Source organism: Loxodonta africana, chromosome X, assembly GCF_030014295.1.
Source record: "Loxodonta africana isolate mLoxAfr1 chromosome X, mLoxAfr1.hap2, whole genome shotgun sequence".
In the NCBI taxonomy this organism is placed as follows: Eukaryota; Metazoa; Chordata; class Mammalia; order Proboscidea; family Elephantidae; genus Loxodonta; species Loxodonta africana.
This window is the reverse complement of record NC_087369.1, coordinates 170,934,481-170,954,434: the sequence shown is the minus strand read 5'-3', so window position 1 is coordinate 170,954,434 and position 19,954 is coordinate 170,934,481. Positions and strand designations below refer to the sequence as shown.

Genomic DNA, 19,954 nt, shown 5'->3' with positions numbered 1-19,954 from the left:
CTCATAGCGACCCTACACACAACAGAACTAAACACTACCCGGTCCTGCGCCATCCTTACAATGGCCGTTATGCTTGAGCCCCTTGTTGCAGCCATTGTGTCAATCCATCTCGTTGAGGGTCTTACTCCTTTCTGCTGACCCTCTACTTTAGCAAGCATGATGTCCTTCTCCAGGGACTGAGCTCTCCAGGTAACATGTCCAAAGCATGTGAGACATAGTCTCATCATCCTTGCTTCTAAGGTGTATTCTGGCTATACTTCTTCCAAGACAGATTTTTTTGTTCTTTCGGCAGTCTATGGTATATCCAATATTCTTCACCAACACCACAATTCAAAGGTGTCAATTCTTGTTCACTCTTTCTTATTCATTGTCCACGCTTTGTATGCATGTAAGGAGACTAAATATACCAAGGCTTGGGTCAAGCGCACCTTAGTCTTCAAGGTGACATCTTTGCTTTTCAATACCTTAATGAGGTCTTTTGCAGCAGGTTTGCCCAATGCAATGCGTCTTTTGATTTCTTGACTGCTATTTCCATGGGCATTGATTGTGGATCCAAGGAAAATGGAATCCTTAACAACTTCAATCTTTTCTCTGTTTACAGTGATGTGGCCTATTGGTCCAGTTGTGAGGATTTTTGTTTTCTTTATGTTGAGGTGTAATCCATACCGAAGGCTGTGGTCTTTGATCTTCATCAGTAAGTGCTTCAAGTCCTCTTCACTTTCAGCAAGCAAGGTTGTGTCATCTGCATAATACAGGCTGTTAATGAGTCTTCCTCTAATCCTGATGCCCCGTTCTTCTTCATATAGTCCAGCTTCTTGTATTATTTGCTCAGCATACAGGTTGAATAGGTATGGTGAAAGGATACAACCCTGATGCACACCTTTCCTGGCTTTAAAACAATCAGTATCCCCTTGTTCTGTCCGAACAACTGCCTCTTGATCTATGTACATGTTCCTCATGAGCACAGTTAAGTGTTTTGCAAGTCCCGTTCTTGGCAATGTTTTTCATAATTTGTTGTGATCCACATAGTCGAATGCCGTTGCATAGTCAATAAAACACAGGTAAACATCTTTCTGGTATTCTCTACCTTCAGCCAGGATCCACCTGACATCACCAATCATACTTCTGGTTCCACATTCTCTTCTGAATCTGACTTGCATTTCTTGCAGTTCCCTGTTGATTCACTGCTGCAGCCGCTTTTGAATGATCTTCAGCAAAATTTTGCTTGCATGTGATATTAATGATATTGTTTGACAATTTCCACATTCAGTTGGATCACCTTTCTTGGGAGTAGGCATAAATACGGATCTCTTCCAGTCGGTTGGCCAGGTAGCTGTCTGCCAAGTTTCTTTGCATAGATGTGTGAGCACTTCTATTAGATGAGTGAGCACTACTATTATTAGTATTGGGCAATGCTGACTCAGTGGTAGACCCGGGTTTGATTTTCTGCCAATGCATCTCATGTGCAACCCACAACCTGTCTGTCAGTTGCATGTTGCTATGATGCCGGAAGCTATGCCACTGGTATTTCAAATACCAATAGAGTCACCCATGGTGGACAGGTTTTAGTAGACCTTCCAGACTAAGACAGACAAGAAAGAAAGGCCTGGTGATCTACTTCTGAAAATCAACCTTTGAAAATCCTATGGTTCGTGGGCAGTACAAGTGTTTTGCAATCAGCTACTAACCTAAAGTTTAGTGGTTCAAACCCACCCTGTGGCACTGTGGAAGAAAGTACAGATTGCACAAAAAATTAAGTACCACCTTATGAAAACCATGTGGATCACAATGGTCCGACCTACAACCAATCATGAGGATGGCACAGGACCAAACAGAATTTTGTTTTCTTGTGCAAGGGGTTGCCATGTGTTGGCAGCTAATGACAAGATGATAATGATCTCTCAAAGTGATGAGCAGTTAGTATATGCTAAGCATAGTCTCAAGTGCTTTTTCCTGTAATCATTCACTTAATCATTGAATCCTCAGTGCAACCCAATGAGGTTGGTGCTAGTGTTGCCACTTTAGTCTTTTGCCCAAGGTCATCCAGCTTGCAAGTGGCAGAGCTCAAGTTCAAACCCATGCCTGTCCAACTACACACCTGTGCTCTCACCTGCTGTTCCATCTCAGAATCCAATTTAGATCTGCCTGCTCCCTCAACAGTTCCAACCGAGAAAGCAAAATGCAGTGGGGGATAGAGAGAGAATCCACAGACTTTGAACAAACATGTCCAGGGTCCAATTAGTACCCTGTCTTCATTGAAACAGTGTGCATATGTGATTGTGTAGCTCTGATTTCAAGAGTGATTAGAAGGTAAAATCTTTTGATAAAAATGTTTTCTTATAACACTGAGCCCCCATGGTTGACCATTTGGTGTCTCTAGTTTGTACGTTATAATTCTCCCCTTCCGGCCTCACGCTGCATTTCCCCATCTGAAGGAATAATGCTTAGCATTTCAACACATCCTATCCTAATTGCTCTGCTGATGTTTGTGCTCCTAATCTACAGGCCTGGTCAGCATGGCTAATTCTTCCGTGGAAGGTGGTGGTGGTGGGCTGGGGAAAGGCAAGGCTGTTCTGATTTATAAGAGACTTGAGGCTGAAATGTCAAATTAGAATACAAACAACACCCTGATCCCGCATTTCATTTCCATACATGCATTTGAAATGTATCCTCTTGAGATTTTTGATGTTCCAAACCAGGGCACAAGGTCTTAGGAGCTTTTTCGAAAAGATTCTGTGCACACTCACTAAACCTGGACAATTTGCGTTTCCTCTGGTGAGTCTGGGTGCAATGATTATAGATGAGATGATTTGGGGAAGTCTCTAGAAAGTGGATGGCTTTTTTTAGTGGACTAAGGTTTATGACGCATTGAACCCTAATGACCGAAGACCAGGCTAGTTGTGGAATGACATCAAGGACAACATACATGAAGAAAGCAAGAGGTCATTGAAAAGACAGGAAAGAAAGAAAAGACCAAGATTTATGTCAGAGGAGACTCTGAAACTTGCTCTTGAGCGTCAAGCAGCTAAAGCAAAAGGAAGAAATGAAGTAAAAGAACTGAACAGAAGATTTCAAAGGGTGACTCGAGAAGACAAAGTAAAGTATTATAATGACATGTGCAAAGAGCTGGAGACGGAAAACCAAAAGGGAAGAACACACTTGGCGTTTCTCAAGCTGAAAGAACTGAAGAAAAAATTCAAGCGTCCAGTTGCAATAGTAAAAGATTCCATGGGGAAAATATTAAACGACACAGGAAGCATCAAAAGAAGATGGAAGGAATACGCAGAGTCATTATACCAAAAAGAATTAGTCGATGTTCAACCTTTTCAGGAGGTAGCATGTGAGCAGGAACCGATGGTACTGAAGGAAGTAGTCCAAGCTTCCCTGAAGGCATTGGCGAAAAACAAAGCTCCAGGAATTGATGGACTATCAATTGGGATGTTTCAACAAACAGATGCAGCGCTGGAGGTGCTCACTCATCTATGCTAAGAAATATGGAAGACAGCTTCCTGGCCAACTGACTGGAAGAGATCCGTATTTACCGCCTATTCCCAAGAGTGCTGATCCAGCAGAATGTGGAAATTATCAAACAATATCATTAATATCATGTGCAAGCAAAATTTTGCTGAAGATCATTCAAAATTGGCTGCAGCAGTATACCGACAGGGAACTGCCAGAAATTCAGGCAGGATTCAGAAGATGACATGGAACCAGGGATATCATTGCTGATGTCACATGGATCCTGGTTGAAAGTAGAGAATACAAGAAAGATGTTTGCCTGTGTTTTATTGACTATGCAAAGGCATTTGACTGTGTGGATCATAGCAAATTATGGATAACACTGCGAAGAATGGGAATTCCAGAACACTTACTTGTGCTCATGAGGAACCTGTACATGGATCAAGAGGCAGTTGTTCAGACAGAACAAGGGGATACTGATTGGTTTAAAGTCAGGAAAGGTGTGCATCAGGGTTGTATCCTTTCACCATACCTATTCAATCTGTATGCAGAGCAAATAATCCGAGAAGCTGGACTCTACGAAGAAGAACAGGGCATCAGAATTGGAGGAAGACTCATTAACAACCTGTATTATGCAGATGACACAACTTTGCTTGCTGAAAGTGAAGAGGACTTGAAGGACTTACTGATGAAGATCAAAGACCACAGCCTTCAGTATGGATTATACCTCAACATAAAAAAAAAAACCAAAAATCCTCACAACTGGACCAATAAGCAACATCATGACAAACGGAGAAAAGATTGAAGTTGTCAAGGATTTCATTCTACTTGGATCCACAATCAACACCCATGGAAGCAGCAGTCAAGCAATCAAAAGACGTGTTGCATTGGGTAAACCTGCTGCAAAAGACCTCTTTAATGTGCTGAAAAGCAAAGATGTCACCTTGAAGGCTAAGGTGTGCCTGACCTAAGCCATGGTATTTTCAATCGCATCATAGGCATGTGAAAGCTGGACAATGAATAAGGAAGACTGAAGAAGAACTGATGCCTTTGAATTGTGGTGTTGGTGAAGAATATTGAATATATTATGGACCTCCAAAAGAACGGACAAATCTGTCTTGGAAGAAATACAACCAGAACGACATACTTTGGACATGTTATCAGGCGGGACAAGTCCCTGGAGAAGGCCATCATGCTTGGTAAAGTAGAGGGTCAGTGGGAAAGAGGAAAATCCTCAAGGAGATGGATTTATATGGTGGCTGCAACAATGCCCTCGAGCATAGCAATGATTGTAAGGATGGCTCAAGAACCGGGCAGTATTTCGTTCTGTTGTACACAGGGTCTCTTTGAGTTGGAACTGACTCGATGGCCGAACAACAGCAACAAGGTTATGTCTGAATGAATGCAGCTGGTGGGTTCTAAGAAAGTTTTTAACCATAACATTTGCTCAAACCAACAGTGTGGTTTGGCTCCCTGGGCACATCATTTAAGGGATCAATATATTTGTTTGTATGTTTTTCCCCAAATTGCCCTGCCACGAATAGAAAGATTCTACAATTCTGTTGCTGGCATGGGAGGCCTAAACCTACCTCACAGGTTTGCTGAGAGGTTCAAATGAGACAGAATGCATAACACAGAGCCTGACACAGAGCAAGAGTGGCTCCACAAATGGGAGCTCTCAGTAATTCTCCTCCTGATGTTGCTGGAGGAACGGCTGGCTCAGGTAGAAGCTGAGAGAATAGAACCATATTATCTACACAGCACTATGTCATCTCACCTTAAAAAAATGATTTTGGAAGTTCTTTAATAGGCTAAACATAGAACTATCATATGACCCAGCAGTTCCGCTTCTAGGTACATACCCGAAAGAGCTGAAAGCAGGGACTCCAGCAAATCCTTGTACGCCAATGTTCATTGCAACATTACTCGTAATAGCCAAAAGACGGAAACAACGCAAGTGTCCATCAATGGATGAATGGATAGACAACATGTATGCGGTGCAATTAATTACTTTTGTGTGGCCTTTTTAGCCATGGTCTTGTAGCTCCCACCCAGGTGACTGGGTGGGACTGTGTGATAGGGTAATTGTGGCCCATCAAGGGTATTGGTCAATTTTGCCTTAAAAGAGAGCCAATTCCAGAGCAGAGAGGAGGATCCTACAGCCACCAAGGAAGAAGAGCCAGGAGAGGACAGCGTGTCCTTTGGACCCAGGATCCCTGTGCTGAGAAGCTCCTGGAAGCAGGAGGGACTGACAGAGAGAATAGGGGAGAGAGAGAGAGAGAGAGAGAGAAAGCTGTAATCCTGAAGACAGTGAGAAGCGGTTGCATGAGCGATCCGGCAGCAGAGACCTGGCAGCAGGAGACGGCGCAGTGGGCTTCCTGGACAACAGACGGAGAAAGCTGAATGCCTTTGGGGAGAGGCCTAGGGCCAGGGAGAGGTATGCCTGCAAGCATGGTTGGGAAGAGGCTGTCCTGATGGAAGAGCTGTATTCTGACTGTTTCTGAGCCTGAATTGTAACTGTTACTTCCCTAATAAACCCCTTAATTGTGAGTATGGTCTGTGAATTCTGTGTGGCCACTAGGTTTACTGCAGTGAAGTACTAAACCTAACAGAGAAGTAGAGATTGCTGCGGGAGGGACGGTTGGTGTCAGAATTAGTAAAGATGGCGGAGAGAGGAGGCTTGTGTGGCCTCCACCTCATGGGAATCAGCCTTGCCCTGTTGATCTTGGATCTCCTTCCCCCTTGTGGGGTTGAAGGAGGTCAGACACTGGCCCCAAGCAGTTATTACAATGTGGTACATCCATAGTGGAATGGTACTCGGTAATAAAGAGAAATGAAGTCCTGATACTTGCTACAACATGGATGAACCTTGAAAACATGATGCTGAGTGTAAGACGCCAGTTGTAGAAGACCACATATATTCTCTGATTCCATATTTTTGAAATACCCAGAATGGGAAAATTCATAGAGACAGAAGCAGATTAGTAGTTGTCAAGGTCTAGGAAGTGACTGCTTAAATGGGTCTGTAGCTACCTTTTGAGGTGATGAGAAGTTCCGGAACTAGACAGAGGTGATCGTTGTACATCTTTGTGAAGGTGCTAAATGCCACTGAATTGTTCACTTTAAAACGGTTGAAAGGGAGAATTTTATATTATATGAATTTCACCACAACTGGAGATAAATAAAAAGAGCCGTAGTGGTACAGTGGTTAAGCGCTCAGCTGCTAACACAAAGGTTGGTGGTTTAAACCCACCAGCCGCTCCATGGGAAAATGATGTGGCAGCCTGCTTCCATAAAGATTGCAGCCTTGGAAACCCTATGGGGCAGTTCCACTCTGTCCTATAGGGTCACTGTAAGTGGGAATCGACCCAACGACAGTAGGTTTTTGGTCTTAGAGATAAAAGAAAATGATTCTAACCAGACATCTTTGAAAAAGAATGTTAGGCCTCATAAAGCCAGAGCTTACTAAACATTGCTGCTACTGCTGCTTCCTATATGCGAAAGCACTCTCTTCTGGTCTTTAGCTTTCCAGGCTTTGAACTAGTACTCAAACTCTATAAGGAGGGTGCATCTGCAGATGTTTATAACCTTGTGCCAACTTCCCAATTCCCAGGCCCAGCTAAGGGGAATAAGCTGGAGGTATGACTGTTCCAAGGAGCCCTTGTGGCACAATGGTTAAGTGCTCAGCTGCTAACAGAAAGGTCGGTAGTTCAAACCCACCAGCGGCTCCACAGGAGAAAAGACCTGGTAATCTGTTCATAAAGAGTAAAAATCCAAAACCAAACCCATTGCAGCTGAGTTGATTCTGACTCATAGAGATCCTATGGGCCAGAGTAGAACTGCCCCATAGAGTTTCCAAGCCTGTAATCTTTACGGAAGCAGACTGCCACATCTTTTTCCCACGGTGCAGCTGGTGGGTTCAAACTGCTGACCTTTAGGTTAGCAGCCAAGCTCTTAACCACTGCACCACCAAGGGTCCTTCCGTAAAGATTACAGCCTAGGAAACCTTATGGGGCAGTTCTAATTTGTCCTATAGGGTCGCCATGAGTCAGAATTGATTCGATGGCACACTACAACAACAATAACAGTCCCAGTTAGAAGCTGAGGGAATAGAACCATATTATATTTGGAGCCAGTTTGCCTTACCTTATACCAGTAGCCGTCGAGTCGATTCTGACTCATGGTGACCCCATGTGTGTCAGGGTAGAACTATGCTCCACAGGGTTTTCAATGGCTGACCTTTCAGAAATAGATTGCCTGGTCATTCCCTCCGGGTGCCTCTGGATGGACTGAACTGCCAACCTTTTGGTTAGCAGCTGAGCATGTTAAATTTTGCACCACCCAGGGGCTTTGCTTGCCTTATCTTACCCCCTACCCCAACCTTTTCTTCAAAGTGTGAGAACTTAAGCCCTGTTGAGAAAGTCATGACTGGTCTAAGGCCAGTAGATAGGTGCCAACTCACCAACCCTGATTCTCCGAGAGCCTCAGCACTTACATACAGTCATCATATACATCCTAAAATCCAGGTGATTGGGCCCGGCAGACTCAGTGCCACTTTTTAAGGTAAACAGAGAAAATGACAAGTGCATAAGCTAACAAACAGATTGTACTCATTGGAATCAATTGAGAGGAAATCCATGGTTTTACTTATTGTTGATCACTGCTTTAAACATTTCCATTAAAAAGCAATGCTGCATCTGTCAAATAATGATCTAGGATTTTCTTTCTTTCTTTTTTTTTTTTTTTACAAATAAGATGGTCTTGTCATTGGTGTACTAAATGCAGATAGCAGGAATGTTAGAGCCCTTGGAAATTAAGTGTGCATTTTACATTTGATATAAAGCCTATGACTCAAGTAAGAGGGGGGCTGCTTGCATTCAGTAAATTCAGCAAGCCCCTGTGAAGCAGTTGTGAATTGGCTTAGGCCAGCATACCATACTCCACAGGCACCCTGTGCTTGTTCTTGATAAAGCGTCAAAGTTGCAGAGGTGCAATATTTACATAACATTAAACACGCAAGTAAAAAAAATCAGGGTACATAAAGGAGAGGAAAGTTTTGGCCACAAAATTGGAGGTGGAATGGATTTTAAAACCACACCAAGTGGTAGGAATTGTAGTGTGGTAAACAGTTGTAGATGAGAATGGAGGAGGTGCGCCTTGAGTGTTTTTCTTAAGCTTTTCTTTGCAGGCATCTCACAAAATATTGAGTGAGTGTGGAATCCTGTTATTTGCAGTCTTTCTTGAAATACCAGTATAGGAATGTCCCTGAAAGCAGCCTCTTTTCAGTTTGGGGACTTTGCAGATTTCACTGGAGGAAGAACTTGATCAGGTATTGGCTTAAAAAAGAGGGGTAACCGTTGTCTTAGTTTCTTAGTGCTGCTGTAACACAAATACCACGAGGGGGTGGCTTTAAAGAACAGGCCTTTATTTTATCACAGTTCAGGAGCTGGCTGTAGGGGGAGGTCCTTCCTAGAAGTCGAAATCAGGGTGTGGCTGTAGGGGGGAGGTCTTTCCTTGTCTATTTCACCTTCTACTAGCTGCCAGCAATCCTTGGCATTCCTGGGCTTTTAGATACATCTGCCATCCGTGTATGTCTGTCTTCACATGGTATCTGTATTCCTCTGTGTGTGTCTGTGTCTATTCAGGTCTTTTTATAACTCAGAGGTGATTAGGTTTAGGACCCACCCTACACTAGTATGACCTCATCAACAGAACAAAAGAAAACCCTTATTTCCAAGTAGAATCACATCCAAAAGTACAGAGGCCAGGACTTCAATATTCATTTGGGGGGACACAATTCAATCCATAATGATTCTATCCATAACAATCCCTTCTCTTTGTTTGGAAGTTGCGAGCTCACCATATGAGCCAGGTCTCTCTCCCGAAGAAAATGCACACGTGTCATTGACATCACTACACTCCACGGCTATCCTCACGGTTAGTAAATGCTACTTGGCCTTTTCAAATCGAGAACTCCAGTCTCATCAGAAATGCTGAAAACACACGTTCCTGTCATTTTCTTTGGTGCTAAGGACTGTAAATGTTTGTAACGCAGAATGGAAAGAAGGGGGAGGCAGCAACAAGTTTTTGCCAAATGCCTTTTGCCTGAATGCTCTTGTAAGCTGGAAGATGCTGGGTTATTGGTTCCCAGCTGGGTCCTAAAGGGGTGCATCTGGGAAAGGTGAATGCAGCAGGTACATTTACACCTGAATCCATGATTTGGGGCTCTAAGCCTCACATTTGAGTCATGAAAGGAAGTTTACGCCTCACTCAAGATGATACTTAGTTCATGAGAAGGAAAGCCAATTTCTCTTGTTTATTGGCCACTAATATTTGTGTGTGGGAAGTAGGGAGGGGAGGGAGAGGTGAAAGCAGTTTTAAATAGCTCAGAATCTCTCTACTGTAGCTTTAAAGAAAATGTGAGCGGATTCAACCTGTTCCAGAACACTATGCCTATCCTTGCTGCTTTTCCCCCTTTCTGAAGCCTGGAGATGAAGCAGTGGGGCAGGCTCGTAGATGTCAAAACCATTCCAGCTCCTCTCACTCCCTCCCATTAGGCCCCAAACCAGACCCTAAGCCCTTCCCACCTGGTAGAGCTCAGTGGCAGTGCACTGAGTGGTCAAGGTCTTCACAGGTTCAAGGTCATCTTCATCACTGCTCAGCTTCAGGTCGTCCTCGAGCATCCTACAAAAGAATCAGAGTGCCATTTGAGTTAGAAAGTGTCTTTTCTAAATCCTCCTCAGATCCATCTTGGAACGAGGATAAAATATTGGAGCTACAATCTGACAGCTACAATTCTGTCAAAGCTGCAGAGGGAACCAAGATTCTTTCAGCTAATTAGATATTTGAGCTCTTGTATTTATGTCGTGCTCCACACACATCTTTCTCCTCCACTTTCCCTTAAATCAAGGGGGGGAAAAAAGGACTATTTCAGTGTCTCGAGAGATACCTGGAGTCTATATATTTTTACTACTGAAAGTGCAGTAAATGTACTGATCAATCACCACGTAGGTGCGATGTGGCATTGGATCTCTCCAGGACAAAATGCTCTGAGCCTCCCATGAAAGAACAAGGGCATGAGTCCACCCCTAGCTCTAGAGGCTGTTGTCAGAGTCTGCTGGGGCTCTCTGGGTGACAGGCAACAGGCTCAGTGAATGGCCACTGCCTTTCAGTGCCCTCTGCTGCAGCTCAGTGGCCACAAAATATCTGGGTGAGAAATGGACAGTCATTAACCTTTGATATATGACCTATCTCTTCACGTAAAATTTGATCCAAGAGATGTAAGCCCGTGATACGGATAAGAAGTCTTTGTCTCCTAAGCCAAGGTAACTGAGAAATACGAGTGGTCTGAATCTTGGTGATGAACTGGCACTTTCAAAATTGTTTATCAAGCAGACAGAGCCTTTTGTTTCTCTAAGAATATTAATTCCAGTGCCACCCCCTCTCTCCAAGTTAGAGCTACGGCAGGAAGAGTGACTTAGTAGCTTAAAATTCCAGTTGCAAAGCCTTTAAAGACCAATTGGCGTTTCTATTTTTATGAATCAAGTACAACTGGAGACCTTTTCCCCTGGCTCCAAGTAGGGGTGTGCCCATCCTCTCTGGGTCAATTGCCATTCCTCAGAATGATCTGCTTTCCCCTGCTTCTAGGGTCAGTCTCAGACTTCAGTCCCAGGCTGGAATTCTCTTCCTCATCACCACCACTTTTCTTCCACAGCTCAGTCAGATGCCGCCTCCTCCACAAAAGCTTTCTAGAACCCTTACCTCTATCCCTCACCCCCTCCCCCAGATCCTTGTTTATGGCTGCTTCCCACAGAGGTGGCTTTTGTATGAGTCTCTCTCAGCCACCAGTCCCTAAGATCTATGTGGGCAGGGGGGCCGCAACTTATTCACCTCTCTGTGTTTTTCACAGCAGCCTCCCAGAGGTGATACACTCTACCACCCTCATTTTGCAGACATGGAAAGGTTCAGAGAGGTGAAATGCTTTGCTTGAGACCGCACAGCTAGTTAGCCACAGCCAGTCTTCAAACTGTCACTGTACCATGCCTCTCCCCCATGAAAGGAAGCCAGGAGGGGAAAGGCAGCGGATTTGATAAACAGGGGGCAATGTTATTTTAAAGGTCGTATTCAACGTTAGGAAGAGAGTCAGTGTGGTTGTCCAATACGATTCAAACTGCCAACCTTTTTGTTAGCAGCCTAGCTCTTAACCACTGTGCCACCAGGGCTCCAAAGAAAACATAGCTCCCCACTTTGATGCTCAGCCACAGAAAGCCAGATTTGTTCGCTGTGGTCTGAAAACCAGAGCCTGACTTGAAGCATGACTGGTGGGAAGGACAGCTGTTGGAGCTGGTTTTAGAGAAACTAAATTTGTAGGATTTATGACTCCCCTTCAAGAGATGAATGGATGTTCAGAAAATCTTCGAGAAGGAGAGAAAAATGCATCTTGGCATTTCTTTTGCAGTTGCAGGCTCATGACTCTGAACACATAATTCTTTATAACACATCATGGTCAGTGAAGACTGTGTCATTCTTGTAAGCTCAATAGAACTCACAGGTTTAAAAACTACCTATGTTTGTTATGAAACAGCTTCCTTTTCCATATGCATATGCATATTTCTATGTAGGAAATGTCTGTCTGTTAATTCACATTGAAGTGTTCAGCAAAATAAATGATATATCATTTCCTAACACTTAGAGGGCCCGTTCTCTGTGTCAAGGAAGGTGCTAGATATTTGACCAGTAGCATGCAATCTGGTCTTCACAATGAGCCTATGAAGGAGGTGTGGTTATCAACCCTGTTTTGCAGATGGGACCTCTGAGGCTTAGAGAGGTTAAGGAACTTATTCACAATCACATAGCTAGGAAAACATGGAGGCAAACTTGGAACCCAGATCACTAGCTCCAGCTAGAACTTGAGAGTATATAACATTTTTCTGGAAGGTATAACTTATAAAAGATAGTATAATAAAACCAACAGCAACAATGATAAAAACCACAAAACATTAAAATGGAGTCAAAAGAATTGGATTCACCTATTCATAAACTCTGCTATCTCAAGTAAGTCAGTGGTCCTCTTTAAGCCTCATTTGTGTCCTTCATCTGTTAAATGGGATAATAATTAAGGTCCCTCTCAGAGTAGTGGAGTCCCTGGGTGGTGCAAATGGTTAAGTGCTCCCCTGCTAACCTAAAGGTTGGAGGTTCAAGTTCACCCAGAGGCACCTAGGCAGATAGGCGTGGCGATCTACTGCTGAAAAATCAGTCGATGAAAACCCTATGGAGCACAGTTCTGCTCTGACACACATGGGGTAGCCATGAGTCAGAGGTGACAATAGCAGCAACTTTTTTTTTTTTAAACAGGGTGGTGGTGGTAGTGAGGTTAACATGAACTGATGGATATGAACGTGCTTTATGAAAGCCCTGCCTTCATGCAAGGCAGCATTATTAGTATCAGAAGTGTATCATCTCAGTTAGAAATAATGCAGGCCATTAATATTATTAACAAATAAATCACAAGCAGAAGTCTTGGCAAGCCCCCTGCTGCTCTCATTTGCATTTGCTGAGCCCTCTAGAGGTAAGCCAGGATTGCTCAAGAAGCCTCTTGCTACATCTTAAGGCAAAGGGCCACGAGCTGGATCTGGAAGTGGTAGAACTAGCTTATCCAGAGTCAGAGTGTGGAGTTCAGCACCCAGCGGTCATTCTGCTCTGCAGTCAATTCTATATGATTTCAACATGGAAGTAAAATGCCCTTCAATGATCAATTCTAGAAACGTGCCGTCAATCTACATAGCAACTGACATTCAACATCCCCCCAGGCAACAAGCTTGGGATGGATTTGCTTGCTAATAAAGGACAGTTTGAGGCACATGTTCAAGTCTTGGTAAACACAAGTCAAGGAAGTAACTAGGAAAGCAAACTACCATTAGTTACCTCTGGAGGTGTTAGGCATTCATTTCATTCCACTCCTTCCCTGACCTATTAAGCTTTATTATTGAATATACATGTACTTGCTTGCGTTTTCATCCATAGTTAATGCTGAACACTACTCTAGGGAAGGCATAGGATTATGAAAGATTTTAGATTTAATTATTATAGCAGCCCCATTCACACCTCTTGCAGTTAAGGTTGTCTCAGCAGAAAAATGCCAATCTCCTTTCATGAGGTTATAATTCCATAGACCAATTCATCGTGCACTGGATATCCCAAAGCATGGAAAAACCGTGCTCATGGAAATGTATGACTATGTGTGTTATCTTAAAATAAATAAATAAAAATCAGCAAACTATCGCTCTTCAACTTTTCACTTAAATGGAAAAGAACAAAGATGTAAACCTGCTTAGTGTTTCAGCTGTTTGTTCAGGGTCTAATAGTTCACAGTGTCTGTGCAAAAACTCCATTTTGATGTTTGTGACTTATAATGTCTACAGTCTTAAGAAGAAGAGTCCACAAAACTGCATCAAAACACAAAGCCCTTGCCCTGAGGAGACGATCTATAAAAGGTCAAATGAGGAAATTAGAGAGATGAGATGGAATGAACAAAAAGAGGACTGAGGAGGCATTGTGGAAAGGAGGGAGAGCTGTACGCAGGATCTTCTCCTTCCCTAACCCCCTGGGCCTCAAACTGAACCTCGTAGCTTCAGAGAGCCCTTCTCATTGGGACATTCTAGGACAGTATGGAGTCATAAGACTACTCTCCATAAACCACCACCCGTCTGTCAGTTTGTCATACTATAGGGGCTTGCGTGTTGCTATGATGCTGGAACCTACGCCGCCACAGTATTTCAAATACCTGCAGCGTGGACAGGTTACAGCAGAGCTCATCTGTTATAGTGCTGGGAGATGAGGCCCCTAGGTTGGAAGGCACTGAAAATGCATAGTGGCCAATGGACTGGAGCATACCAACAATCGTGAAGACGGTACAAGACTGGGCAATGTTTTGTTCCGTTGTACATGGGGTCACCTAGGAGTCAGAGAGGACTCAACAGCAACTAACAACACTCTCCATCAGTCTTGCCGTTTGACATAGTGGAATGCTTAGGTGATTTTGAATAAACCAAAACCGTGAGGGCTTGACACATTATTAAAGGAGTTTCTATAGGAAAGAACCCTTTAGTAGAGGCAGCATGGGCTAAGAGCAAGGGCTTGAAGGCCAGACAGACCTGAGTCCAAGCACAGGATTTTCTAAAGGGCTTTGCTCCTTAGTCCAGCTATAAAAACTGTAAGTAACATCTATCTCAACGTGTCACCCAGTAGAGCTATCTGCAGCAATTCCCAACATATGGCCATAGCACCTTCACCTTCGTGTGATGGGTAGCAGGGAACATCCTTCTATCGTTTGATAACGTTAATTGTTAGGAAGCTTGAACAGCTAGGAGCTGTTGTGTGCTTTCCTGTAGATTCTACCTGTTGGCCTGAGCCTCGTTCTCTACAGTGCACGCTGGGGAGACTGGACTTAGAATGGTGTTGGAGATAGAGCCAGTGCTTCCAACCTCCATCGTGCAGAGGAGGAGGAAGCTGCTTCATTCAGATTGTAGACTCTCGACAAAAATGAGCAGCGATATCCTCTGACCCAACTGTGTAGGCATTTTCTGGGCACTAGCTTTTTTTTTTTTTTTTTTAGCTTTAGTTATCATTGTATTCCTCTGCACCCAGAGCTGATCGCAATCAGAGTAAGTTTCTGATGGCTCCAAATGAATTGCACAGCTGGGCTGGGCAGCCCATGAGAGTCCAGGGGATGCATGAGACTTTCTCATGAGGTAGTCATACTGTGGTCCCTCTTCTCTAATCCTAACTTAGCCCTATTGACCTCTCACTTGGCACTTCCTTTTCAAAAAGTAAGCTGGGAGGAGAGAAGCATGACTGGTTTAGAACTACTCAGGGAATTATGTATTTTCCTATCTGCGGTTTTGTAGTCTGTGCAGCATTGACTCATTTGGTGGTAGGAAGGCAGACAATAAGGACAAGGCGGTGATATTTTCAGAGCAGTCATTTGGTTTCCCAGAGGCAAAGGTGCTCGGGCTTTTTGTCAGGAGGAGCTCTACTGAATTTTCACAAGGTTTTCAGTTAAGAGTTTCGTTTGGATTCAGTGACCAGCCCACTGGGGATGCTGGAAAGACCTGGTATGAGGGCTGTGGTCATGAAACCACTTGGAAGATCTATATACATAAAAAAAAAAAACCAGTGCTGTCGAGTCGATTCCGACTCATAGCGACCCTATAGGACAGAGTAGAACTGCCCCATAGAGTTTCCAAGGAGTGCCCGGTGGATTTGAACTGCTGACCCATTGGTTAGCAACCGTAGCACTTAACCACTACGCCACCAGGGATACATCTCCAAGATCTATCTGGTGGAGCCCTCTGGCTCATGCCATACACTGAGCCCGCAGCCTGGGCTTAAACTCCTTTGTGCTTCCTGCCATAGGCATGCAGACCACGGAAAGGAGTGTCTACTCTAGCTGGTGGGCTTCTAGGGCTTTCAGAAAATAGGCACCTCATAAGGCTACTTTAGAGGGCAGTGGTGGTTCAGTGGTAAAATTCTCGCCTTCCATGTGGGAGGCCTGGGTTTGATTCCCAGCCAATGCACCTCATGTGCAGCCACCACCCGTCTATTAGTGGAGGCTTGGGTGTTGCCAGGATGCTCAGTAGGTTTCAATGGAGCTTCCAAACTAAGATGGACTGGGACGAAAGCCTTGCAATCTTCTTCTGAAAATTAGCCAATGGAAACGCTATGGAGTACAATAGTCCAATCCTGTTGTACATGGGGTCATCACGAGTCAGGGGGCAACTGGACAGCAGCTAGAAAGAATAGCAAGGTTATTTCAGTTCCCTAGCTTGAGAACTGAGAGTTCTCTTCGGAATCATCTTAATCTACAGGTTGGCAAACTGAGGCCCTCAGTCCAAATCCAGCCCTCCTTCTGCTTGAGTTGAGAATGGTTTTTACATTTTTAAATGGCTAAAAGAAAAAAACTAGAGGAAGAATAATATTTTGTGACACGTGAAAATTATGTGAAATTTAAATTTCATCGTCTAGAAATAAAGTTTTGTTGGAACATAGCCATTCCTATTTGTTTACAGAATTGCCTGTGGCTGTTTTCATGCTACAATGGCTGAATTGAGTAGTTGCAACAGAGACTGTAGGGCTAAAAAGCCTAAAATATTTACTATCTGGTGTTTTACAGAAAAAAATCTGCCAACCATTCCTCTAGGTCAATGTTTTTCAAGAATCTTTTAGCTCAAGAATCCTTTCCCATGTTAAATGAAATCTTACAAAGTACCCCAAATATAAAACAAAATAAGGCAGAGCTTCTTTGGTCACAGCCAGTTTGCAGAGGGTGGGGGGGGGGGGAGCTCTGGAGAGCCCCAGGGATTGGAGGAATATATTTTGAAAACAATGTATCTAGTCAAGTGTCCTCATGCTACCTATGTAGGTAACTGTGGCATCATGGATATTGCAATTGCATATTTAATTTCTTTGAACCTCAGTTTACTTCTCCATGCAATGGGAATAAAAATAATATTTACCTCAGAGATTCAAGAAATCCTGAATGTCTGCTTGGCCAGAGTGCTGAGTACATAGAAAGCAGTATCAGAAAAAAGAAACTATACCTTTGCTAGGTGTATATGTGGTACATATGGATTTATATCTATATTGCATGTACAAGCCAAAGTTAATAGTGTGAGCCTTGATGTATACGACTATTGACTTGTATCAAACTGCCAGCTCTTCAAGCTTGGCCTGCCTTGGAATTGATCACATAAATTCAGCACAATACCTATTTTCTGCTCTATGGTCATTATTTTGCATTTGTTTTGCATTTTCTTGGTTCATTTCTTTGGTTGACGCAATTTTCTCTCAACGTCGGAACTCAAGTTATCATGCAAATGACAAACTGCCTAATAGAATTCAGATGGTTTTCAAGAATATGTTACACAACCCAAAACACTATGGTATCATTTTTTAGGGGTTGTGTGTGTGGAAGCATCTAAGAGTGGATTTCCCCAGAGAAGACCCAGTAGAGCAACCTGGTCCCCAAAGGGGAAAAGAGAATCTCTTGTCTTAAAAACAATCCCAAGCATGCATCTTGATAGTTGATGTTCCTCTATCCAGTAGGGCCATACAAGGCATCTTGAAAGAATTCCCTTTGAGGCATACCAGACGATATGGGAAGTCATCCAAGTAGAGTAATAGCGGTTCACTGAAAACCATTTACTGGGCCTGGTATTTGTAGGTTAGAAAATACTGCAGCAGTTAAGAGCATAGTCTTTGGAGTTGGGCTAGGCTGACTTTGAATCTCAGTTCTACGACTTACTGGATGTGGACTTTGACAAACTCCTCAACTTATCATAGCTTTAGTCTTCTCATCTGCAAAATGGGGGTAATAAGAGTACCTATTTCAGAGGGTTAGTGTGAGAATTAAATGAGATTATGTGTGTATAATGGTTGGCAAGCACTTGACAATTACTATTACTATCATTATTATTTGCCAGGACTGTGACTGTGCTTGGCCCTGGGGAAAAAATATGAGTGAGTCACGGTCCCTTCCCCTAACAAACTTGCAGTTTAGCAAGGGCAATGGCTGCATTCGTAAATCATGGCAATGCCATGTGGTAGGTTCAATGGTGGAGGCATGCACAGAGGGCAAAAAGAAGGAACATCTATGTCCACTTGGAGAGTCTGAGGAAGGCTACATGGATGCAGTGACATTCAAGCAGGGTCTCGAGGAGAAAGAAGGGAACAAGCAGCCAAGGCAGAACAGAGGTAGTAAAAGACTGGAATCTTTGAGGGCAGAATGGGATGCTTGGTGTGGCTGGAGTATACTATGTGTAGGTGCAAGTGAAAAAAGATGAGCCTAGAGGTAGTTTGGGACGAGATTGGACCACATCTTTTTCTAAAGTGCAATGGGAAACCACTGTTTTGAAGCAGAGGTGGGTGGGGCATGGAGAGTCAGCAGTAGAGTTCTCTGGCAGCAACAGAGATTTATTGGAATATAGATTTATTGGAAGTAGGAGACAGCAAGGAGACTAGTCACGCCATCATTGCCATAGTAGTCCAGGTAACAGAGGGTGGTGACTTGGGCTAGGACACGGACTGTGAGGATGGGAAAGAGAAGGGAGCAGATTCTGGAGCCATTTCAGAATTAGAACACACTGCATTTGGACACTGATGATGTTGACATCCAAGGTCTTCTTTTGTCACTCTGACGGCACGGCATTTATATCACCAATCCTGCTTAACTCCAAAATGTGCACACGCACCACCACCACCCTCCCACCCCCCACCAACTGGGCTGCCTCTCTAGATTGATGAATGTCTCTTCGTTCACTCTCCCCAGGCGCAGATACGTACACTAGGACATTTGCTACCAGGAAGAAGGAGTTTCTCTAGCACTCAACCTTTCTCTTTGGAGACAGACTTGGTTAGCTTCATTCCTGATTGTTAAGGAAAGACACGTTTCCTGCCAAGAAGCCTTCATTTTGGGGTTGTCCTTCTCAGCCTTCCCTCAGCTTCTTAGAGCAAGCACAGCTGATTCGAGAGAAGATACCTCCCAATCACAGAGGGTACTTCATTACTCATCTCTCCACATCAGTCCCTAATTGTGAAAGGATTAGGTAAAGAATTCCTTTATCAAACTGGTCCATTAATCTCCATCTAAGGAAACTCTTCAAAACAACTGAAAAATTAAGTTGCTGCTAAGTGCACTGCAACTCACGCCTGCTGATGGCCATTGTGCCTGGCACTAAACTCAATGGGGGCAGGCACCAGCTCTTAGTTATACCTGAGGAGGCATTGCAAATTCCCAGCTGCCGATAACAGAACTCTTTAGCTTGGAGTGCTTTAAACTGTTTCTCAAACCCATTTCGAGAGAAAGGTTGTCAAGAAATGCTGTTCACCTGAATTGACACAGCAGATAGGGTTTCCTTTATGCTCATACATAAAGAATTCACATTTTATTTCAGATTGTTTAAGCAAAATATTCAAACCTGACAATTTAGGTCCAACTAAAATGTTGACGGCAATGTTGCTCAGTTGTTTATATGAAAATTCCACCTGATTTATATGCTCAGCTCTTTCTGCTGCATCAAAATGATTCCGCACACTCTCCTTTAGGGTAGAAGGAGATAGATTGTCTTATAACCCATATTGACAGTATTTCAACCCTATAGAATCCTAGAGCTGAGAAGACCTTCTGGGGCACATGCAGCCCAGGACCCCTGGAAGCATTTCCAGCAGGTGAGCATGAATACCACCTATCAAGCATGCCCATACAAGGGCAAGGTGAAGGGCAAGGCCAAGCCCCAGGCCTGATTGATTCAACTAGCAAAATACACAGGAATCTACTTTTAGATTCAGAAAGAAAGAGGGAATAGCCAGAGGGGCCAGCTGTCCCACACATTTAAAAAAAAAAAAAACCTGAAAAAAAGGGGGCCGAGTGAGTGTAGAGTGAGTTGTGGGACACCTGTTGCCGAGGAGCTCATTCTAGACTTCAGCAAGGTGGTTTTAT

General features: G+C 43.6%; 1 protein-coding gene across 10 annotated transcripts in view; it reads right to left on the bottom strand.

Moving 5' to 3' along the window:
- Window positions 1-19,954, bottom strand: part of AFF2 (ALF transcription elongation factor 2) — a 584,792-nt gene that overhangs the window by 130,496 nt on the left and 434,342 nt on the right. For all 10 annotated transcript variants that reach the window (XM_064277676.1, XM_064277679.1, XM_064277677.1 and 7 more), the window contains one exon: window positions 10,047-10,143. In XM_064277676.1, the coding sequence (XP_064133746.1) occupies window positions 10,047-10,143 (97 nt within the window). The remainder of the gene's footprint in view (window positions 1-10,046; window positions 10,144-19,954) is intronic.